The following is a 24,507-nucleotide window of genomic DNA, read 5'->3' as shown; positions in this document are numbered from 1 at the left end:
AGTGACAGTAAATTAGATTTTAAAAAAAAACTTTAAAAATAAATAAATAAATAAAAACCCCTGTGTGTAACCATGGAGCGCCTGAGGAGTTCTGAGGTCGCGTGCGCGTTCACGCGCCGGTAATAGCGCTGACGCACTGTTCGGGCGCGCGCCAGCGTGTGTGTAATGTGTGTGTGTAATGTGTGTGTGTAATGAGTTTTGTGTATTGATTCGCACTTTGATGTGAATGAACGGACGGAATGGATGTGTGAGAAAAAGGTAAGCGAGTGATCGTCATTTCTGTGGAATTGATCTCTCTGTGTGTGTGTGTGTGTGTGTGTCTGTCGCTTAGCTGAAAGTGACTTAAATCGATAGAACAGACGAGACTTTGACTTAATGGCGCTTTCAGAGGACATCATTTTGACTATGTACACAACAGCATGTGGTGACCTGAAATCTAATGTTTTTTCAGTGTTGGAAAACAGAACCGCTCTGGAACAACTTACAAGGATTTACTCTTTTCATTCATAAAGTAGCTCTCCGTCTTCTTTCTAGATCAGTTATTAAAAAGTTCATGAATTAAAAAAAAAAAAAAAAACCACACAGGGTTAAATGTATTCGTCGTCTGACAAATTACATCCAACAGAAAGAGAAGAAAGCTTCTTAATTTGTCATTAGGTATGTGTTGTTTAAATAGTAGGAGAATTAATTACATGTAGAATACATGCTTACTAAGACACAGAACACACACACACACACACTAAAGCCTAAACCAAATATGATTAAAAGATAATTGAAACATTAGGAATGTTAAGAATGCCCTAAACAAAATAACTAAGTGTGTGAAATAGAGAGGAGACAATGAGTCGTGTAAACAAGACACGATGACCTACTGTAATTATACATAAATGCTTTATATATGTTTTATAATGCATACGAATGACTTTCATATTACTCTAACATCACTTTACCACTTTCCTTGTTCTTCCCCACTGCCAAAATTTAAAAAGTAAATAAATTAAAATAAAATCCCTGTAGATGTGCCCTACTATTTGTAATAGGTAGGCTTACAGTAAGAAGGCAGTTTGTTAGGCTATAACCTTCCAAACCAACACACGTGAGCATCAGCCCACCTTTACACACACTTTACACCTTTCCATCCGTGTTTGCCGTAATTTGGACCAAGTCTTATCAGAAGCAGATATTCAGAGGGGGGTGAAGAGAGAGGGTTAGTCACTTGACCATGTTCTCCATTATTAAAGTCAATATAGTTGAGATAACGGAAGTCTCTGAAAGATAAGAACATCTCAAGAATACGAAAATATCTCAAACAACTTACGTTGAAATGTTGAGATCTTGTTATTTATAGCTGCAATATGTCATTTTGTTGTTGTTGTTGTGAAAAATTCGAGCTGTAGATTGAGCGGTTGTGTCAGATAATAGTGTTTGTGTTGTGAAGTCGGTGTTATGCCAGACATTGTGAAAAACCGATGCTTTGGTATAGCAGAAGTGTGTAGAGCAGGTGGTAATGCATAATACACTGGTGTAAATCATATTTGAAAAGAAAGGATAAATAATGTTAATAATTACTGTTAGTCTTGAAGCGTAGTAGGGCTGAGTCGATGGATAATGCTTTTGGGAATCTCTCTTCTGGATTCTGATTTATCCGTGATGTTGCAGATTTCTAGCCCAGGTTTCTAAGAACAATATTGTACCAGACTCACAGTATTTACCAGTTGTTAATGTAAATAGGTACTTTATGAGGACAGCCAACAGACCTGCACAGTTTTAAGAGTTTAACATAAAGGGCATCTATTCATGCTTTTATACAAAATGCTTTTATGCAAAGAGGCAGGATACAAAGTGCTTCACACATTAAAATACCAATACCTCACCCCACCATTGACACACAAAGCATTAAACAATACTATAAACAAAAAGTTATAAATAAATTTTTTTAATTAGGTGGTCAATACAGTATTTTTTACGTGGTTTTATCAGGAATTTAAGAAAGAAATGTGCAAAAATTGCAAGTGAGTGGAATGGTGTTCCAGCAGATGAAGGGTTAAGGGCTCAAAGGCCCAACAGTTGTAGCTTGGTGGTGCCTGGATTTGAACTCTTGTGATGAAGCCCAATCTGATTCAATTTTATTTGCATAGCACTTTTAACAATGGACATCATCTCAAAGCAGCTTTACAGAAATATATAAACACAGGATACATTTTATTTTATACGTTTTTTAAAAAAAATGTGTATATTTATCCCTGATGAGCAAGCCGATGGAGACGGTGGCAAAGAAAAACTCCCTAAGACGATATGAGGAAGAAACCTTGAGCGGAACCAGACTCAGAAGGGAACCCATCCTCATCTGGGTAACAACAGATAGTGTGAAAGTAAAGAGTGAACCCAGTTGCCCAGTGGAACCTGAGCCCCTACTACATTGAAAATTTTTTCTCCTATCTAGTTGGTGATTCGATTTTTAATGCGTCGGAACTATGAGGCACTAAGAGGCTAATGTTCCTAACAAGTAATAGCTGTATGTATACTTTACACTTTAGACACCAAGCATAGTTAAAATGGTCCATTTTGTGCCGTTTCCTTCAGTCCCGGGGCCCTTTAAGTCGCAAGAAAACCCAGTGATTTGAAATGAAGAGCTGAAGTAATCAAAGTCTGTATAGTCACTGAAAAAGAAATACCTTCATGCAAATGTTAACTTTCCTTGGTTTTGTCCTTTATCCTGTAGGTACAACCTGAACCTGTTCATCCTGAAGGCACCTGTCTGAAAAGAAGATAGAAATACTTAAAGATGAATTACTCTTTCCTCTCTGATGTGTCTCACAAGTGGTTCCTGGTCATGCAGAGTGAAAGAATGAATTTCCTCCTCATCCCTGCTATTCTCCTCACTACCATCACTCTGGTTATAAACCCATTACTCCTCTTCTGCATCTTCTGTAGTCCATCTCTCCGACAGGAAACACGCTACCTCCTGCTGGCCAATACACTGCTATCGGACATCCTCTTCCTCAGCTTCAACCTTACCAACATTTCCTGTAATGCGCTGGACATGGAAATGCACTACATATTCTGTGAGGTCTTAATGGTTGCCACTGTGACTACATACTGCTCCTCTGTGTTAACTGTCACGCTGATGGTCATTGACACGTTTATGGCCGTGCGTTGGCCACTGCGCTACAATGAAATCCTGCCTCTGTCACGAGTAAAGAAGATAGTCGGATTGGTGTGGGTGATAGCCGTGATGTATCCAGTCTCACTGGTGGTGGTGATGGCAGTCACAAAACGCGGTAACCCAGAGAACCTGAAGGTGTGTCTGGTGCTGCTCACTCTAGGGACCCTGGAAGAAGACATCAAGGTCGGTCTGCATATCTACTTCAGCGTGTGGGTGATTTTCTGCACTGTGCTCATCCTCTACTGCTACATCCGTCTCTACATGGTCACCAGGAGCTCTGGGATATGGCGCAGTCGCTACTCACGAGCCCGGATGACTTTGCTAGCACACGCTGTGATGTTGCTAACATACTTCGCACCCGGTTTGGTGTTTACAGTGGAGCTGGCACAGTTTGAGGAGTTATCTAAACATCTGCACCTGACTGTGTGGATCAATATGGCGAATATGGCTGTGCTGATGGTTGTGCCACGTGCTTTCGCCCCGTACATGTATGGCTTGCGTTACCGTGAGGTCTATGAGACGGTTCAGCTGATGCTGTGGAAAAGATGCCTCAGCCAGCGCACCAACAGTTCACCAACACCAACCGGCCCTTAAGCTGAATAATTACACAAAAACCTAACATGGCCAAACATGAATGGAATCTTCCAAGGTGCAAATTAGTGCAGTGGGATTCTTGTCTTGCTACTTTCTAGTGTTATATAAAGAAATCCAACCAAAAATGATCATGTGGCATTGAATGAGAATTTGAAAACCAGTTAGCGTTATCTATGATTGCTAACAGACTGTTTGCCTGAAAGCTTTACACTTACCTTTATTTACTACAGTGCCTCTTTTTTACCATCATGGTAGCACCTCCCTCCGTTCATATTGTTGTTAAGAACTGCTGGTTTAAACCAGGCTTATTCAAAATATACTCGTACCAAACGTCCTTTCAACACACTTAGCCCTGTTTCACTTTATAATATGCAGTACAGTTGTAGAAGAGTAATGCTGTATGAACCCCACTATCAGGTGTAACCCAGGACGGGTTCCCCTTTGAGTCTGGTTCCTCTCAAGGTTTCTTTCTCATGTTGTCTCTGGGAGTTTTGCTTGCCACTGTTGCTTCTGGCTTGCTCATTAGAAATCTAAATCTATTTCTGTAAAGCTTCTTTGTGACAATATCTACTGTTAAAAGTGCTATACAAATTAAAAAAATAATTTAGTAAATAGCAGTATAAGAATAATTAACATTTTTTCATAAACTGATCACATCTGCCCACTGGAAATGTCCTTAACAGGTTAGCTTGATGTAGTACAGGCACACAAATGCTTCTCTGAGTACAGTAGGGTGCAGATCACGAGCAATAATAAACCCACAGAACAGGACTACTATGATGATCATTGTAATGTTACCTGTTTTGAGTACATAATATGCTATTCGTTGTCTTAATTTCACTTTTATTTGCATTAACATGCTTGCTTTTGCATGAGGAAGCTTTTGTACGCTTCCTATTAAATAACATATTTTAAACAGCTTCGTAGTAAACATATAATTGACATGTCATTAAATCCCAGTCCAACAAAGCTGTATTGTAAAAACATTTCCTATTTGTTCTCAATTACTTTTTTTTTTTTTTTTTTTTAATAAAGGATTGTCAACACGCTTTAGTTTATGTACAGAAGTAGATTAAATTATACAACAGGCCTAGTTATGGCTAAGCAATCTGCTATCTGTTGTTATATCTCCATGTAGTGAGAGAGCTCACTCTGCTCCATTTACCTGCAAAGTGATGTTTACCCTCATCTCCACCTCCATGGAAACATGACCAAAACCGTTCAATATCACCTGGCTCACGCGCTTGCTCGTCATTCTGCAGTGAGGAGAAGCGCGAACTGCCAGTGCTGAACGCTTGCTTACGCAGATTGAAGTAGTAATGGAAGCTCTTCTGCAGGGGCAAACAGAGAGGCTCTTCGTGGATGCGGAGGATTTCATACTATCTCTTTTGTGTACATTTGGGGACTGGTACAACAGCTCGGGGCAGGCAGAGCATCTCAGAAGCCAGTTTGCCCTGACTAACACCTCTCGTACTGCAATGGAGTTGTTTGTTGAAGAGTGGCAGGTTTTTCTTCCTCCTCGGCATATAAGGGTATTCCAGATCTGCCCCATCCTAGGATTTCTGGCTGTATTTTTAACCACACCAATCGTCCTGGCCCGGATCCTGTCCCGAGCTCACTTGCGGCAGCAGACTCTCTACCTTCTCCTGGCCAATGCCTTGCTTAGTGACCTACTCTTTGTGGCTCTTTACATGCTAACCACCTGTTTGAATACAGCCACTGTGCTGATGTCAGACTTGGCCTGTGCTGCCATGCTCTTCCTGATGGGCATCTTTTACAGCGGTGGGCTCTTCAGCGCCACCGCCATAGTGCTGGACACTTCCTTGGCTATATTAGCCCCGTTACGATATGCAATGCTGTGGCCGGTCTCCAGAACCTATGCAGTTGTCTCCGCTATCTGGACCGTTGCTATCTTCTTCCCTGCCGCATCTGTGGGTCTCTTCCTGTGGTACCATACGGTGAGCCCCTGCGCCCAACACATCTGCTCTCTGCCTCTGGTCCTAGTGCTAACTGTTAGCCACTCGAAGCCCCTCCAGGTGTGCATGCTGCTAACTGTCACGGCCGTCATAATCACCCTGCTGCTGGTGGTCTCTGGTTATGTGGTACTGTACTGTCATACCAGCAAGTCCGGAGTGTGGAGAGGAGAGCGGTCATCCCGGGCTAAAGGAACATTTCTTGTTCACTATCTCCACCTGTTCCTGTCTGTGTGTCCCATGCTGTTACTGGTCATCGAGTTGCTGCTGTACAGCTACAGCAGTAAGCTACATCCCAGTACAGGCCTCTGGGTCTCGCTGGTGCTGTGCAACATCCTGCTGGTTTTACCCAAAGCCCTGGCACCCTACCTGTACGGGCTCAGGTACAGGGACCTGCGTGAGGCTCTGCTGGATTTCTTTAGGCTGAATCGACCTAGGGCCATCACACCTGTGATGTGATTGCTAAATCATTTTTATGGGGATTGTGTAAAGGGGTTCAATAGACCATTTACGTTTCCTTAGACTTACCCTGCTAAAGATTTCAACTGCTGTCCTAATTCTGATAAAAGATTAACTTAGGTAATCATTGGCTATGTTTAAAAAAGCAATATTTGTGCACTGCCCCAGTACTGTGTCCTATTCCTTGTAGAAGTATGCAGTATATACTATACAGTATCATTTGGTAAACAGTATTAAACATTCATGTGACTATCAATTAGTCAAATTCACCCATGGGTGCAGTTTTGCAGTTTTCTCAGAATTAGATACCATGTTTTGTGTGGTTTTTTTTTTGTTTGTTGGTTTTTTTTTTTTTTTTAATTAGATACATGATAATAGTGCAGTTCCACAACACCGGTTTTGGGTGTTAGCTCTGCCTGTTTTTAGCATGCCTTCCTTTATCTATATGTGCCAATCCATTACAATTCTGAAAATAATCCGTCAATAAGTATATGTGTCGTGTGTTTTTTCAAATTCTAAATTATGCATATTGAAATTCAAGGTTTATTATCACATGTGCATTCGTAGCAGGCACAAAGTGCAATGAAATGAAATGCAGTTAGTCCAAAACCTACAACATCTATACAGATGAACTATTAGCTGTTGTGGATAGTTGTTGGTTAGCGTTATCTTGTTCACGTAGGCAATAAATATACTGGCACTATAATAGTTTTCAAGTGTCTAATTGCTGCCACTGTTTCTTCTCTTGACTAGTTTGTCACTTTTTTTTAGGAACTGGCTGTGCACTTGGAACATGGGTTGTACATCAACTGGGTTTTTTTTTTTTTTTTTTGCATACGTGAATATTCAAATTGTTCACATGTTGTGTACTAGATACTGCTTTTGAACAGGGTATGAATAATATACATAGTTTACATAGTACTACAGACTCTATAGTACTAATGTACAGTACTACAGATTGATGACAGTTTAAAAGAAAACTGGTATCTCTGTTGTGCTGTAGTTGGCATTTTACTCTCATGGTCCACTTGTCCACTTAGAGGGAAGAGTCACTGCATATAAGTTATTCTTAGCATTCATCGTATAATCCTACGAAGAAACATTTCTATCCTGATGAGATGACAATGTGGTCTTCGCAATCGGTACATCTCAACCCAGCTGATCACCTATGTGAGATTTTAGACCGACTTTAGATTTTAGACTGTTCTGGAAGCTTGTGGTGGCCCAATACCTTACTAAGACATATGGCTTTGATAGTTTTTCCTTTCATATGTGTGTATGTCCCTAGAGAAAATAAAAATTTGAACTGGCTGCAGGACCACATGGACTGGTTTAAGGTTAGGTGGTTTACATGTCGCTAGTTTCCACCATTAATGACATGTTAATATGTATGAAATATGTTTCCTGTACTGGATCAGCAATTATGAACTAGTTTGTTACTGAAGGATGTGTTTATGAATATGCAGTGTTTCTGAAGAGTGGAGTGGCGTTTTTGTTGTTGTTGTTGTTCTTTTTAAAGACACAAAATTCTGTGATCCTTCCCTGCAGAGGTTTTATGCCTTTTTTCACATGACTTTGTAATTTTACTTATATGATTATATGATTCTGGGCAAAATTAACCATTATTACTAAACTGATTAATATTCTTATCCTGGGAAGCATGTTGCACATATTCATAATATGCTCCTTTCAACACACTTAGTACTGTGTGATGTATATTATATGTAGTTGTAAGAGGTCATGATTTATAATTCCACTATCAGGTGTCACATAAAACAAAACGGGTTCCCTTCAGAGTATGGTTCCTCTCAACATTTCTTCCTCATGTCCTTTTAGGGAGTTTTCCTTGCCACTGTCACCTCTGGTTTGCTCATTAGGGAACTAAATCTACATGTGGATTTCTTCAAACCTGCTTAGTTACTGTCTACTATTAGACTGAAAATTAAATAAAAATAACATAGAACTAAATAGAAATCAGCAACATGATAGGCAAATTTCTTAAAGAGAGTAATCAGAAGGATCTAAAAGTTGGGGCATCTACAGTGGGGGAAATAAGTTTTTTTTTGTTTTTTTTTTCAGTAAATATATTTCCAATGAGGTTATTCACATGAAATTTTCATCAGACAACAGTATTAACTCAAGAAATCTGGAAATATAAAGAATTCACAACATTAAAGTCCATATATAGTTATGTGTAATAAAGTGGAATGACACAGGAAAAAAGTATTGAACACGCTAACTGAAATTTATTTAATATTTAATGGAGTAATCATACAATAAATCAGTAGATTTAAAATAAAATAAAATAAAAAAAAACACCAACAGAGGGTGATAGTGGCTTACGATACAGGATGTTGACGATAAACTAATTACAGTACTGATGAAGTGAGGTTGATTTCAGTGAGAACATTTAACATATACAGACACAATGTGGGAAGCTTAATTTCTCACTGTCAAAATAGCTGAGAGTTGTAACCCTCAATCTCCCAGTGAGTAGCTGTCAAACATGCTATTCACTCAGAAGAAGTGAGAGTAAAATGTGAAATTATAACAGTCTAGTTTTCCAAGGTACTGCATACAACTGCGTCCAAGCTTGTGACCAAGCACTGATATAACAAATAGCATAAGAGACCCAGAACCTGTTGGATAAGATAGTGAAGGCTTAAATGTTCCTGCAAATGTGTACCGTGTTGCCTGTCAAATATCACTGTCAAATATACTGTGGTTTTAGTGATTATAATATGAAAACTTTATAAAAATGCATTGAACAAGACAAATGTTGATGGCAGGCCTGGCCACCAGAGACCAAGGCAAGTAGTTTGCGAAGTAGTAACTCAGTCATTATACAGTTTAAAATGGTTTTAATAGTTTTTAATAGTTCTCATTTATACTATTTTCTCTAACCCCACCACATGAAACTGCAGCCTCTACAGATTTAACTTGGCCAGTCTATAAATACAATTCGTACATAAGCAGTTAAAAAATAAATAAATAAACAACAACAGAATAAGTCAAATATAAAGCTTAAGTTGGACAAAATTTCCTCCAAATCCATCTTCATTTTTTTTTATTATTATAAAGTGGCATCTTCTCTATAGGTCTGTGTATAGTTTGACATGTGATGATTGAGTCATGTATTTTACCTTAACCTTATACTTCTAGTGTAAAAATACAAAAGAGACACAAACTTTGGACACCAAATATATTTGGCTGATGATTGCATTTGGTTTACAGTTGCTAGTGAAACTTAAAGGGAATTTGAAATGCCTGGCAGGTGGCAGCAGAGACCCACCATCGTTTTCCAGGGCTCTGCTTTTTCCCCGTTTGCTATCAAGTAACACTGAATGTTTGACCAACTGTTCAGGCAAACGAACTGTTGACAAAGTTTTTGAGAACATGTGAGTACTAGTCTTGGTCAATATTAGGATTATTAATGTTTTACTAATCAACAGCCTACTATATGATGTCATACATTTCATCCATATATAAACGGTAAATATTAGTGTTACTAGTGATCTGCTTTTTAAAGCAATTGAGGTACTATTTAAGCACCATCAAATATTTTCACTTGTAAAGAAATGACTTGAATTAATGCTCAATAATTAAACATTAATAATTGAGCTAATTACTTAAAAAGTTTTAATAATGTAAGTGATACAAGTTTAATAGTTTAATAAAGTTTAATAGTGTAATGATACAAGTATTACGATTCAATTATTATTCAAACTACAATTTAAGACAGTGGCTTAGGTTACAGTGCTGTGAAAAAGTATTCGCCTGATTTCTTCTGTTTTTGTGTATATCTCATTCTAAACAGTTTTTATATCATCAAACAAAATACAACATAAAACAAAGGGAACCTGAGTAAACACAATACAGTTTTTATTTATTTATTTTCATTGAAGCAAAAAAAATAATAAAAATCCAACACCTATCACCAATGTGAAAAACTAATTGCCCCTTTAAACTTAAAATCTGGTTTTGCCACCTTTAGCAGCAATAACTGCAACCAAACGCTTCTGATAACGGGAGATCAGTCTCTCACTTACTTCTAGCACTAGGACTTACTCCTATGCTTTGGATCATTGTCTTGCTGCATAATCCAGCTGCACTTGAGTTTCAATTTAAAGACTGAAGACCAGACATTCTCCTTTAGGATTTTCTGGTAGAGAGCAGAATTGATGTTTCCCTCAGTTATTGCAAGTTGCCCAGGCCCTGAAGCAGCAAAGCATCCCCACACCATCACACTTCCACCACCATGCTTGACTGTAGTTATGATTTTCTTTTTGTGGAATTCTATGTTTGATTTTCACCAGATGTAACAGGACCCCTGTCTTCCAAACAGTTCCACTTAACACTCATCAATCCACAGAACATTCTCCCAAAAGGTTTGAGGATCATCAAGGTGTGTTTTGGCAAAATTCAGATGAGCCTTAATGTTCTTCTCGGTTAGCAGTGATTTTCACCTCGCCACACTTCCATGAATGCCATTTTTGCCCAGTGTCTTTCTGATAGTGGAGTCATTAACAGTGACCTTTATTGAAGCTGTAGGTCCTTTGATGTTGTCCTTGGCTCTTTTGTGACTTACTGGATGAGTCGTTCCTGTGCTCTTGGAGGAATTTTGGAAGGTCGGCCATTTCTGGGAAGGTTCACTACTGTGCAGAGTTTTTCCATTTGGAGATATTGGCTCTCACTGTGGTTCTTTGGAGTTCCAGAGCCTTTGAAATAGCTTTGTAACCCTTCCCATACTGTGTTACTGGATAAGACCTTTTAACCAACTTCATGCTGTTGAAAAAGTTCTATGTAAGTGTTGATTTGATTGAACAGGGTTAGCAGTAATCAGACCTGGTTGTGTCTAGTCCAGCTGAACCCCATTATGAATGCAGTTTCATAGAGTTGGGGAATTATTAACTATGGGGGCAAATACATTTTCACACAGGCCCAGGTGGTAGCTATTGGATAACTTTTCTGCTTCAATAAATAACATTATCATTTAAAAAACTGTATTTTGTGTTTACTCGGGTTGCCTTTGTTTTTTATCTTAGATTTTGTTTTCATTTCTGAAAGAATTTAGTATGAGATCTACACAAAAACAGCACTGTACATGAGTGGAAAGTTCATGACTAAAACTCTCTAATGGCTCTAATTAATAATTATGACTGTAAAGTTGACTGTGTCATTTTGAGTAGGGTTGTTTTTTAAATTAATTTCTGCTCTGATCATGAGGAGGTCACTGGCTGAAAAAAGTTTGAGAACTTGTGTGCCAAGCTACTTCACTTATTATATTGCCTACAATGTAGACCAACTGCGTCCTCAGTCTTTTACATACATGTTTAGTCTGCTTATTGAAAACACATGTAGGGAAGTTGTATGAACTGAGGGTCAGAAATCTTCACCATGCGGCATGTTTTGCTGCTGCGGCCGGAAGTAAACACAACTGTAACCCTAACTACACGCGCGGTGACTTTGCTGTAAATCAGTGACGTGTTTAATGTTTGGCGGATGGAGGGCTTCTAATCACGATTCTCAACAGGTGACTACTTTTAATCACGACCCCGACGAAATATCCGCATGGTTTTCAACACACGAGTCAAAATGAGTTCAAGTTCCTTGCAGCCTGAGCCGTCTTTGTAAGACCGCCTCCCGCCAGGCGGTCCCTGTTTTGTTTGCAAACAAAGCCAGTCACATTGGCGGCCTCGCCGAAAAGAATTGCGGGTAACGTTGTTCTTGTGCAGTGTTCAGAACGCATAGCTGTTGCTCTGTAAAACTACATTTCCCAGCGTCGCGACATCCTACAGCTGACCGTTGAGAGATTTTTTTTTATTTAAATAAATAATTTGACACAAAAACTGACCACAACAGACTCCTTTGTATCAGCGCTGGTGGAAGATATGACGCGGGAAGTTTGGCAAAGATATACATTTTGTACTATTCCGCCAAATGAAACAAACTAGTTAACGGCTTGCTAACTCAATTATGCTTCTCCTGTCTTCTGCCATATGGACACACTGTCTTTGTTCCTTTTGTTCGTATAATTGTTAACGTAGGAAGTTTGTTCTTTCTTTTGTTCAAGGTAAGTTCAACAGTTTAGTTAGTTTTAAATCTAAATCTGTCGCTCTGATGTATTTAAATATAATATCTATATGTTTACGTTTTAAGCGCAATAGCTCTTTGTTATGCTTGCTTCAATAGCGCCAGTGTTTCTCAACAGGTGTTGGAAATTTCATAACCGCATCGTGAAGTAGCAGGATAATAATAATGACGTTTTGGGGTAAACATTCATTTTAATTGGTTGACATCTTTTGACTTTGGCTTACTAAGCAGTGTAGTGAAATGACAGTCCAATTATCCTGATATTTCTATAATAATTTAAACTCTTTATTTGACTGTCTACTGGTACAGTCTATTAGCAGGGATTCAGTTGTGCAGCGTTCAGGAAGCATTAAAAGTTGGTGGCGTTTGATTTCGAGTGGAAGGAGAAGTACAGTAGGACACACAGCAGGATCTGTGCTCTCTGCCTTCCTCTTTCTCAGCAATATAATTAGCAAGCCTTTTGTGTTGATGTGCGTTTCTTGGTCACTGGTAGAATACAACGTCCTTGAAACGTGAACACACACACACACACACACACACACACTGTGCATATGGAGTTAATGTAAATCCGGGAATTCAAGAGACTGAGTTAGTTAAAGCTTAATCATTTGAATCATTTGAATCCTCTTGGTCAATACTAGATTTTTTAAAATTTATTTATCATTTTATCTAACCTATTGTATGATGACAATTGAAATGTAATCTATTTATTGAGTATACCGTGATTTTATTAGTGGATATTTAACCACTGTTTATTACCATGTTCAGGGTAATAAATTGTGAACATTCCGATATGAGATGGCTTAATACATATGTTATGATCACATTATCACTCTAACATCATGTTTATTGGTGTAGTTATTTGTACAGTCACACAGGCATAGTCATCTTCAGTTTGCGATCTGTTTTTTTTTAATTTTTTTAAGGTGTGCTCGGATATATCTAATGCTCCGTCACGATTATTAATTATTACTCAACACTGCATGTTCAAAAAAAAAAACAAAAAAACAACCACAACAACCCAAGGAGAACATTTTTAAATAAGGTTGTGCAATGTGCTCACTTGCGCTCTCCCTCAGAATGTTATATTATGCAATGTTTGCGTGTGCATGTGTGTTACTGTGCTGAACTGAGAGAGGTGTTTTTTTGTAGTGATGCAATAAGCTGGGTATCACATTGGGTTCTCTTTATTCATGACCTTGATAATATGTACAGTTGCTCAACCACGAGAGCTTAAAGCACCGAGTTCAAATATTGTTACAGTGATATGCTGAGGATTAATGATGTCTGTAATATGCAGTTCCTTTGAATTTAGAATCCAAAAATACAGTGTTTCGATCACAAACACAGATACAGTTATCTATTTCTGAGACTATTTGCATCGGCGTTAGTGTTTCTGTGATTCCCAACGTTAGCAGTGTAGTGAGTTTAGTGTGTTATGTACTCTTTCCCAGCTCTAACACTGTTCAACTCTCAGGTGAGTAGTGAAGTGACTTTGTGAAAGGAATACTCGATGCATAACACTAACGTAAGGAAATGACTTCAGCGTCTTGGATTGGATGTCAGAGGTCTTATTTGGAAAGACTTGTCGTGTTGGCGCAGTGGTCGAATGTTATTTTAGCATTGGATCATTTCGAAATCACATTAAACAATTGACTGTTTCATCCAAATTGGCAACATAATGTTAATGCAGAATAGTCATACTTGCAGGAAAAGCTTTGATATAAGACTGTGCGGGTATTTTAGTTGTGTTGGGCTCATTCTATGAAATGTGTACAATGTACCATTTAGAACTCCTTGGCATTGGCAAATGTAGATTTGCTTTTTATGTGCATTTTAGATTTAAAACGAAACTTTATGAACGTTTTTGTTTAATATGTTTTATGTTTAAGGTTTGGAGGCTCGTGTGCTTAATTAATGTATACGTTTTGTAATTCTCATTTCTTAGATGATATTTAATTATTATTTATAAGCCATCATCATCATTGCTCTGAAATATTGGTATCAGAATGGGGGGGGTTGGGGGGGTTGGGGGGGAACGACAGGAAAACCCCCAGATTGATCAACCAGTACTTAGTAAAGTTATGTCAGGTATAGGACATTGACTGATCTTGTTAGGATATTGATGTACTTTATCACTACACAGGTTTTTGTCAGTGATTGATCTGTAGTAGCCTCAGACCGCAGTCATGGTGTTGATCCTGGGACGCCGTGTGAACCGCGAGGATCCGGCAGTCGTGTGCGACTTGCCTGCTGTGAAGCGCAAAGTCTTCGAGATGGACCCCAAGAATGTGGACGACAGCATGGACTTCTCATCAGGCTCGTCACATGCTGAGAGTGTGCTGCACATCTTTGACGAGTTTCGCACAAGTCGGCTGTTCACAGATGTTGTGATTGGTGTGCAGGGGCGAGAGTTTCCCTGCCATCGCGCCATGCTCTCTGCTTGCAGCAGCTACTTCAGGGCCATGTTCTGCAATGACCACCGTGAGAGCCGGCAGACCGTGGTGGAGATCAGTGGTGTCCAGGCGGACGCCATGGAAGTCTTGTTGCAGTATGTCTACACGGGCCGTGCCACAATTACCACGCAAAATGTGCAGTATCTCTTTGAGACATCCAGCCTCTTCCAGATTGGAGCCCTGAGGGACGCCTGCGCCAAATTCCTTGAGGACCAGCTGGATCCATGTAACTGCCTCGGCATGCAGCGCTTCGCCGAGGTGCATTCACTCAAGCAGCTGGCTGGACGCTGTCGAGGCTATGCGCTGCAGTATTTTCCAGAGGTGGCACAGCATGAGGAGTTCCTGGACTTGCGCAAGGAGGAGCTGGAGGATTATATAGCGAGCGAGGAGCTGTGCGTGAGCAGGGAAGAGGTGGTGTTTGAAGCTGTCATGAGGTGGGTCTACCACAGCGTGGAGTACCGTCGGCCAATGCTGAAGGAGCTGCTCCAGCACGTCCGGCTGCCACTACTGCACCCCAATTACTTTGTACAGACGGTGAGTAACATCACTAAAGCTACCATATATTACTAGTTTCAACTGTCGTGTACAGTAATATTCCTATTCCAGTGTCTTATGTCCGTAGTGTCTAGAGGTTGATCGATTGACCGGTTTGGCTGATTAATCAGCACTGATAACCGATTGCTAGAACTATCGGTCATCAGCAAAAATCCACACCCAGTTTTCCCGATTGCGTCCGTTGCGTGAGCGGCTGAGAAGGGTTTATAGCAGGGTCATTATAGCTATATATATACTATAGCTGTGTATAGCTGTACAGCGGTGTCATTATACAGTACAAGAGCGGCCTCTAGAGGCAAAATAAAAACCATCACTAATTTTGTTGTGTTATTTGAAGTGTTTTTTTTTTTCATTCATTTTGGATGTCTTTATTTTTTTATTTGCTATTTGAAGTGTTAGACACTAGTAGTGTCTAACATCCCTATGAACATGTTATAATGTTCCTGGCACATTGTCTCATTTTCCCATTTCAGTGTATAAATATCTTTTTAAAGTGTACTCTCATTGGACTCAAAAGGGAACCCATCCTCTGCTCAACATACAGTTGTAACAGAAGGCAAACAGTACTGTGTGTGTTGAAAGGATGTTCAGTATAAGGATATTGTTAGTAAGAGTCCTGGGATGAGCACAGGACAGCCTTTATGATTACAGCAGCAGTTCTTGTGTTCAAATCTACAGTATCCAAGGGAGAATATTCACTGAAGCAAGGCTAATCTTTTTATATTAGATTTCCCTGCTATGGCATCTGATATGCATCCTCTCTATGATGTGTAGTGTATACTGTGTATTATACAGGCTCTAAAGAATCTCTAAAATGTCTAATGTCCACTGTATAATGTTCATCAGAAAAGCTATTGTTCCTGTTAGAGTGACTGCTATAACTGTTATAATGTTCTCATACATTATATCATGGCTCCTATTTTAATGTGTAGTAATGACCTATTTACAGTGTATAATGTCCCTGGTACAGCATCTGATGCCTGCTCATAATCTATGATGTCCCGTATACGATGTATGAGGGACGCGATTTTGATTCCCACATTACAGTAGTTAATGACACTATTGCAATTATTTGCTAGAATTTCTAATGTCACTTTTAATGTCCATGGTGTAGTGTCTGATGTTCCTGTTACAATGTGCAATGTCTTTGTGGAAGGTGGAGGGAGATAAGCTGATCCAGAACGCTCCTGAGTGTTACCAACTGCTGCACGAGGCCCGGCGCTACCATGTGCTTGGCAACGAGATGATGTCACCTCGGACCCGCCCACGCAGGTACCCGTACAGATACATAAACATTGAAGAGAAAGTAGTCGTGTTTACTCTTGATTGTGGTATTGTACAACAATTTTAGAACATTGGCTAAAAAAAGCTGCTGCAAACCCCAACATGAAACATTACAGTTGAGATCATAAGTCTACATACACCTTGCAGAATCTGCAAAATGTTAATAGTTAAAAAAAAAAAAACGAATTAGAGGGCTCATAAAAATTGCATTTTTAAAAAAAAATTTATTTAGTGTAAATTGTCATTATTTTGTTTAAAGATTGAATTTTTTTTCATTTAGTACTGCCCTTCAGAAGCTACGTAAGAAATTTACATGTTTCCCAGAAGACAAAATAACATCAATTTTCACCAAACATCCTGATCAAAAGTTTATACCCCCCTGGCTCCTAATGTATCGTGTTGCCTTCTTGTGCATCAGTGAATGTTTGCACCTTTTGTAATAGTTGTGTACGAGTCCCTCAGTTGTCCTCAGTGTGAAAAGAAGGATTTCAACATCATATAGTCACGGTTGGAAAGAGGTCAAATATGCAAAAGATGCTGGAAAAGCAAAGAATGTGCAGGACCTGGAGGATTTTTCTGAAGAACAGTGGGCAGTTTAACTGCTCAGGACAAACAGGGACTCATGAACAACTATCACAAAACATAAACACAGTTGTGGATCATCCAGGTAACATCACACAGTATTAAGAATTGAGCGTATTTAAACTTTTGAACCGGTTCATTTGTGTAAATTCAGTTATTATTGTGTCTTGCGGACTATATGTAAACATCTGTTATGTGAAATATAATGAATAGCAGTACCAAATAATAAAATTTTGTGAGTCCTCTTATTATTATTTTTTTTAAAATTATTAACATTTTGCAGATTCTGCAAGGCGTATGTAAACTTATGACCTCATCTGTATGAATTCTCAAGATGAGGTGTATAATGTGTAGCAGATCGTATCAGTGAGTTTTGTTTCCTGTAGAGACGTTCTCACACACACATGCACACACACACACACACTTTCTGCTGAATCAAACCCAAACCACGCATGATCAGATTTAATCATGTTACCCTGGTTACATTGTTGTTCGGCTCCACTTACAAGCCCCATAAGGAAACATTGGTTCCCTTCTTTTTTGTTACATCTAGTAGAGATTCCAGAACAAATTGGAGAACAACTACTTCCCTAAAGCACAACAACCCATAACAATGGGTGTTGGGAGTGCTTAGTTGTTTACAAGGAAGTCATTTAAACGGCATCAGTAACACATAATACATTTAGGGAAGAAATGCTTAGTTTGTTTTTGCTCTTTTTTTTTAAACTGCCTTTTACTGCATCGTCTTATCTTAAACATGCGTGGAAGATTAGCTGCTGCTCAGGTGGCAGCTAAGGGGGATTCTCCTATCTAAACAACTGTCCTCTGTGACTCAAAACATTTTCCATTAGTCTTAACGATACACTTGGCTCACACGTTTACAGTCTGACAGTCTCTCTGTCTGTAATGCAGGTCAACGGGTTTTTCCGAGGTGATCGTGGTGGTTGGAGGCTGTGAGAGGGCAGGAGGCTTTAACCTGCCTTACACAGATTGTTATGACCCTGTTATGGGTGAGTGGAAGTCGCTGGCCAAGCACCCTGAGTTCACCAAGTCGGAGTATGGAGTGTGTGCCCTGCGCAATGACATCCTGGTCTCAGGTGAGCTTGCTGTCTGACGCACTCTCAGTGGGTGTGTTTCCATTCATCCATCCATTTCCAAGAAAGTCCAGAAAAACAATTTGAATAGTGAATATTCTGAATAGAGAGCAACATGATTATATAATAAGAGTGCCTAAGCATATTTGACTATGCTAAATGGTGTCAAACTGATTCTCCATCATAGTTTCTATAAGTGACGCATTAGATTAACATACTGTTCAATATGATGCTGTATGGAGTTTTGGGTGTAGTGACCTTCCATGATAATCAGCTTTGTGTAGTATTTTGATATGGTGTAGCAGGTAGTGTTGCCGCCTCACAGCTCCTGGGTCCCTGGGTTTGATCGTGAGTTCATGGTTCTGTCCCTCTGTTCCATCCAGGATACGTTCACACCTCACACACAGTGTTCCCAGGATAGACTCCAGAGCTGCATTCGGGTCTGTAGCCTGACCATGATGAAGCTTGGTTATGGCCTTTTTAATCAGCATTTTATTTTATGTACAGTGCTATAAAAAGTATTTGCCCCATCCTGATTTCTTCTGTTTTTGTGTATATCACATATTGAATAGTTTTAGATCTTCAAACGAAATAGAACATAAAACAAAGGCAACAATACACACTGTATAATTTTATTGAAGCAAAAAAAAAAAAGTTATCCAACACCTATCACCAATGAAAAAATTAATTGCCCCCTTAAAATCTGGTTGTGCCACCTTTAGCAGCAACAACTGCAACCAAACACTTCCAATAATTGGAGATCAGTCTCTCACTTACTTCTAGGACTAGGACTTACTCCTATGCATTGGATCATTGTCTTGCTACATAAGTATCTTTTTGCCCTTGAGTTTCAATTTATGGACTGAAGACCGGACATTCTCCTTTAGGATTTTCTGGTAAAGAGCAGAATTGATGTTTCGCTCAGTTATTGCAATTTGCCCAGGCCCTGAAGCAGCAACGCATCCCCACACCATCACACTTCCACCACCATGCTTGACTGTAGAACTGTTGTGCCCTGAGTTCCCTGGTATAGACTCCAGGCACTCTGCGGCCCTGTGTAGGATACAGAGATGGATGGATGAGTTCTGCACTAAGGGTCAGATATTCTCTGTTCATTCACTGAAACAAAAAGATCCCTGGACTTTGAGGATTGGGTTCTCTGTTTAGGTGTTTTTGTATGTAAGGGGTACATCCTCTGGATCCAAAAAAGGGCATTGCATTGGAGGAGTCAAGGGTCATTCACAAAAACAGCGCAGATTACTCTTATGGTCTGTGTATAAAAAAGAAAATTCGCCACCAGACCTAATGCTGTGTGGCCTGGTCACAGTTTGTGTAGCTTTGCTTTAACTTGTAACAGTCAAATTAATTCTTAAATTGTATCAGTCAAATGAATCACTATGCTTTTAGAACTTCTGTATGGATATTCAAAGGTTTCTTCCTTATTCCATCTCTCTGAGTTTTTTCTCTGGCTTGCTGATTAGGGATCCAGAGCAAGCTCATATTTCTGTAAAGCAGCTTTGAATTTAATGTAATGTTGTTTGTATGTTCCCTCTGCACTGAAAAGAGATGTCAACAAGGAAGTGCCACTACGAAGCAAAACATAACCACTTCAGAATTTATTATTTATTGCCAGGACCTAATCACTAATGGGTACATTTGAAATGAATTATTTGACTTTTTGTTCCTTCCTTCAGCAGTGTTAGTTTACAAGGATGTCACAATTTCATGAAACAGCCTTTCATCTTTTTCATCATATAAACCTCTGCCATCAAATCAAGCCATCAAAACACACAGATCTGCTCGTGAGTTTGATTCACCAGAATTTTTCAGAAGCAGTTCATTTGCAGGCGTTTCTTTTCACAGGGAGGCTTATATTTCTTTAGCATTTTGACACAGCGGAATTTCAGGCACGTGCAGAAAGAGTTCATGGAAAAAAGGAAACACAACATCTGTTTCTGTGAGATCAGGAAAGAGCTGCCTGGGAATATTCCCTCTTGGATAGACCTGGGTTCTTAGTGGACTAGAGGCAGGCTGGAGTTAACTCTGATTGGCTGTTCATGGGGTCACTGAAGGTTTGGGGGACGTGGGGTGGGTTCGAGTTCCAGGCCTCCGCCAACAGCATTGGAAATTTCCTTTGTAAAAGTGCTTGGCTCAGGGCGTAATTTCAGGCCGGGAGTCTCACACTCATCCAGGCCACCCCATACACCCACAACAAATATTGAAACTACTGACAACCCTATTTTTTCTTTCCTAAATTCAATTTATTACACACAGCATGGTCATCCTATAAAAACATAAACAAGAAACCTAGAGGTAGTGAAGCAGTCCCAATTTATATCAGCGTACATGGGTATGCCAAGCATTTAACAAACACCAGAAGTGCAAGGCTGCCAGTAACTCTCTACTTTTCACTCACAAAAGTACATTAAATGCATAAGAGAGGTAAACAAAATACCTAATAATAAAAAAAAGAGATTTTTTTTTGTTGCCATTTTTCATGTACCTGTCACTTCTTTACCAAGTCTACTGCTATAAACAGAACTGTCTCCACATTGGTGGAAAATGAAACCTGTTTAACCTCACTGTAATTTGTGAGGACAGAATCCAAATTTCTTTTAGTTCAAATTAAAGTATCACATTAGGGCAGTGTTTCCTTGGGCGGGGTTGTGGGTTGGGTTAGACTTAATAGATTTAACCATACTATATTTCATACAAATATATTAAAGCATATTTAATTTATCTTATTATACCTCTGCCTGTCATCTCAGGTTGACCCTGAAGTGTGAGCACTGCACAGATCTCTTGCCAGGTTGACTCTCTCCACCTTATTGTGAAAAATAGGAGAAAAAGGTTGTTGTTTTCAACCTCACATATGGGCAGACATAATTTTCTAAAGTGCCTAAATATCTGTTAGCACAATACTAACTACATCAGGACAATATCTATTTAGAAAAATCCTAATATTGAACATGATATTACCTTTTATGAGTCATAGCTTGAAAACGTGGTGTTTGTTGTTGTTTGTCCTAGCTGTATATATAATTTCAACATTTAAAATAACAACATGGAGGACACCCTAAATGTACTGTACATAAATTTGGATATTTGTCTGCTAAATTACTTAGTATTATAACTATACAGAAGATAATGCTGTCCTTTAGCATATTTTGAGTGATGATAGTAATTGTGCTAACGTTTGCTTGTAGTGAAACTGTGGTTTATACTTGATTAGCTAAGTTAGCGAACACAAAGCTACAGTTTTTACAGATGAGACTGAGCTGCACTTGAAGCCCTGAACAGGTTGGTAATTTTAATAAATATTTTGTTTATATATATTGTTTATAAATATTTTGTTTATTTATATTATTTATGCAATAATATAAATAATATATTAAATTAAAAAATGTTTTTAAAAAAAACATCAGGGCAGTGGGCCAAATCAGTTGTTAGGCCAACGGGAATTGTCCTGGTGCTCCCGATGGCCAGTCCAGGCTGCATATTTTGGAGAAGACGCAACAAATGACATCATGCCTGGACTATCTGGAGGTCACGATTAAGCAAAAGTGATTTTTGCTTTTTGAATTAATTAAATGCTCTCATGGATATTGAACAATTGCAAACACAATACAGGTTTATCAAAAAAAAAAAAAAACATCTTTGTTAAATATAGGTGTGCAACTATTATTGGCAACCCTATGAATTCATATGTGAAAAATATATTTGAAGTATATTCCCATTGATATTTTACATTTTTTAGTAGGTCAAATTATCTTATTCATTCATAACAATGAGTAAGACCAAGGAATGTAGTGGTGATGTGCTGCAAAAGGTTGTTGAGCTTCACAAAAAGGGAAGTGTCTATAAGAAAATATCACAAGCATTGTAAATGTCCCTTTCCACCATCAGGGTAATAATTAAGAAGTTCCAGTCAACTGGAAATGTTATGAATCAACCTGGAATTGGACGCGCGTATGTATTGTCTTAGCGCACTGTGAAGAGGATGGTTCAAGTGGCCAAAAAATCTCCAAGGACCATAGCTGGAGAATTGCAGAAGTCTCAACTACAATCTGAAGTCACCTACATCACCACAAGTTGTTTGGAAGGGTTTCAAGAAAAAAGCCTCTACTCTCATCCAAACACAAACTCGAGCATTTTCACTTTGCCAGACACTACTGGAACTTCAAATGGGATCGAGTTCTATGGTCAGATGAACCCAAAATAGAGATTTTTGATAATAAACACCACAGGTGGTTTTGGCGCACACAGAGAGGTAGCCATATGGAAAAGTACCTCATGTTCGCAGTTAAATATGGTGGCAGCTCTTTAATGTTTTGGGGCTGTTATTCTGCCAGAGGACTTGGATATTTTGTTAGGATACATGGCATAATGGACTCTAGCAAATATCCACAGATATTAAATGAAAACCTGACTTCCTCTGCCAGAAAGCTTAAAGTGGGCCGTGGTTGGATCTTCCAGCAGGAAAATGATCCAAAACATACATCAAAATCAACACTAAAATGGTTTACTGACCACAAAATCAAGATCCTGCCATGGCCATCCCAGTCTCCTGACATGAAACCCATAGAAAACCTGTGGGGTGAACTGAAGAGAAGACTCCACCAGCACGGATCTCAAAATTTGAAGGATCTGGAGAGATTCTGTATGGAGGAATGGTCTCTCATCCCTTGCCATGTATTCTCCAACGTCATCAGTCATAGGAGAAGACTTGGAGCTGTTAAATCTTGGTAAAGGGAGGTTACTTTTAAGTATTTTCCTAAAAGGGTGCCAATCATTGATTCACATCTATATTTAACAAATATTTTTTTTTGATAAACCTGTGTTCTGTTTGCAATTGTTTGATATCAGTCAATTTTTCACAGCCTTCTTTGCTCATCTTTACCAATGGTGCCAATATTAGTATAGGGTTCAATGGTTTGAACATGGTTTAAACTAAAATATATAAATGAGCTCTAACTCACAGATTGAAAAGCTTACCTGATTCACCACTAGTAATATGAGGAAACGCCAACCGTTTTTCTGATCATTCCTCTTATAGCATAACAGGTTTAGAATTAGGTTTCCCCAGAACACTCCGTTTTCATGCGGTTTAACTAGTTACACCGGTGTGATAGACCAGGAAAAACATGTTCTCTGAAATTCACTAGTAAGGAATGGAGCTTAAAACTGTAGAACGAAGTAATAAACTCTGGTTTATGGTGTGCAAACTGAACTCAGTGTGCTTGTGCCTTGCAAGAATAGAGATTCTGTGAATTCTGCACATTCTGCCCCTCCTCCAGCATTAGCGAAGCACCTCGGGTACAGAAAGAATGTAAAGCAAGTCAGGAGGTCAGAGATTTCTTTATTACATATGTACAGTTCAATCCTAAAATCCTGAAAGGTCTCCAACCAAAAACAATTAAATACAGAATACATTATTTAAAATAAGATTAGTTTAATATTATTATTATTATTATTATTATTATTATTATTAACAACAATAATAATAATAATTTAATTAATGTTTTATTTATTTATTTGTTTAATTTTATTATTACTTGGCAGCACATGGTCAGAAAATAATAATAATAATTGTATTAAATTTTATTTTTTATTTTTATTTGTTTAATTTTATTGTTACATGGCAGCACATGATCAGGAAAAAAATACTAATAATTGTATTAAATTAAATGTTTTTGAATTTTATTTGTTTAATTTTATTATTACATGGCAGCACAGACCCAAATATGACATTTATCTAATTCCCACAGTCCTGTGTGTGTTGGATTTTATTATTTCTGATGCATTCAGTAAATAAGAGCTTTATCAATGTATATCGGTGAAGATTGATGTCATCTTAAGATAATGTAGTTTATGTTAATTCTGATTCACACTGAGCACAGATACACTATCGTTTCAATCCACAGCAACTCTGTGAGAGGCCTCTTACTTGCACAAAACATGATTCTATCTGTCCAGCTGTGTTTTTGTATGCGCATGTCTGTGATGATTATATGGCCCAAAATTGGTTTCATGGTAATGATACTCATTACACCATCCATGAAAAAATACCCATATGCTATTTCTGCACTGTCCCAACTGTCTTTTGTTGTGTGTGCTAGTAAACTGCGTTGTAATTACAGCTGAACCAACATCTGGAAGTACATTTTTTTAGGCTTTTAGACTTTACACATACATGCGGTTTCTTTTTTTCAAAAATTTGTTTGTAATATTCTTAGCGAGTAATAAATATA

The 24,507-nt window shown here is 38.6% G+C and overlaps 3 protein-coding genes across 4 annotated transcripts in view; all 3 read left to right on the top strand.

The window, feature by feature from the left end:
* Nucleotides 1-18: 18 nt before the first annotated feature.
* LOC128624511 (probable G-protein coupled receptor 148) lies at nt 19-5,007 on the top strand. Its single transcript, XM_053652227.1, has 2 exons — nt 19-258; nt 2,723-5,007. Exon 2 carries the CDS (start codon nt 2,786-2,788, stop codon nt 3,758-3,760), a length of 975 nt encoding a protein of 324 aa, XP_053508202.1. The 5' UTR covers nt 19-258; nt 2,723-2,785; the 3' UTR covers nt 3,761-5,007.
* A 45-nt stretch (nt 5,008-5,052) lies between these two features.
* On the top strand, nt 5,053-9,232 carry LOC128624509 (probable G-protein coupled receptor 148). Its single transcript, XM_053652224.1, has one exon. It carries the CDS (start codon nt 5,080-5,082, stop codon nt 6,190-6,192), a length of 1,113 nt encoding a protein of 370 aa, XP_053508199.1. The 5' UTR covers nt 5,053-5,079; the 3' UTR covers nt 6,193-9,232.
* Nucleotides 9,233-11,580: 2,348 nt separating this feature from the next.
* Nucleotides 11,581-24,507, top strand: part of klhl24a (kelch-like family member 24a) — a 50,190-nt gene continuing 37,263 nt past the window's right edge. Inside the window, exons 1-4 of one of the 2 annotated variants that reach the window (XM_053652203.1) lie at nt 11,581-11,725; nt 14,432-15,275; nt 16,453-16,568; nt 18,075-18,259. In XM_053652203.1, coding sequence (XP_053508178.1) covers nt 14,475-15,275; nt 16,453-16,568; nt 18,075-18,259 — 1,102 coding nt within the window. In that variant the 5' untranslated portion in view covers nt 11,581-11,725; nt 14,432-14,474. Of the gene's footprint in view, nt 11,726-11,808; nt 12,266-14,431; nt 15,276-16,452; nt 16,569-18,074; nt 18,260-24,507 lie in introns of those variants that run through there. The other variant, XM_053652202.1, reaches the window with a different exon arrangement.

Source organism: Ictalurus furcatus, chromosome 20 (assembly GCF_023375685.1).
Source record: "Ictalurus furcatus strain D&B chromosome 20, Billie_1.0, whole genome shotgun sequence".
NCBI classification, from domain to species: Eukaryota; Metazoa; Chordata; class Actinopteri; order Siluriformes; family Ictaluridae; genus Ictalurus; species Ictalurus furcatus.
This window is presented reverse-complemented; position numbering and strand designations above follow the sequence as displayed.

What these genes read in the sequence shown, in the direction of transcription:
- LOC128624511 (XM_053652227.1), top strand. Translation starts at nt 2,786, where the DNA reads ATGAATTACTCTTTCCTCTCTGATGTGTCTCACAAGTGGTTCCTGGTC.
- LOC128624509 (XM_053652224.1), top strand. Translation starts at nt 5,080, where the DNA reads ATGGAAGCTCTTCTGCAGGGGCAAACAGAGAGGCTCTTCGTGGATGCG.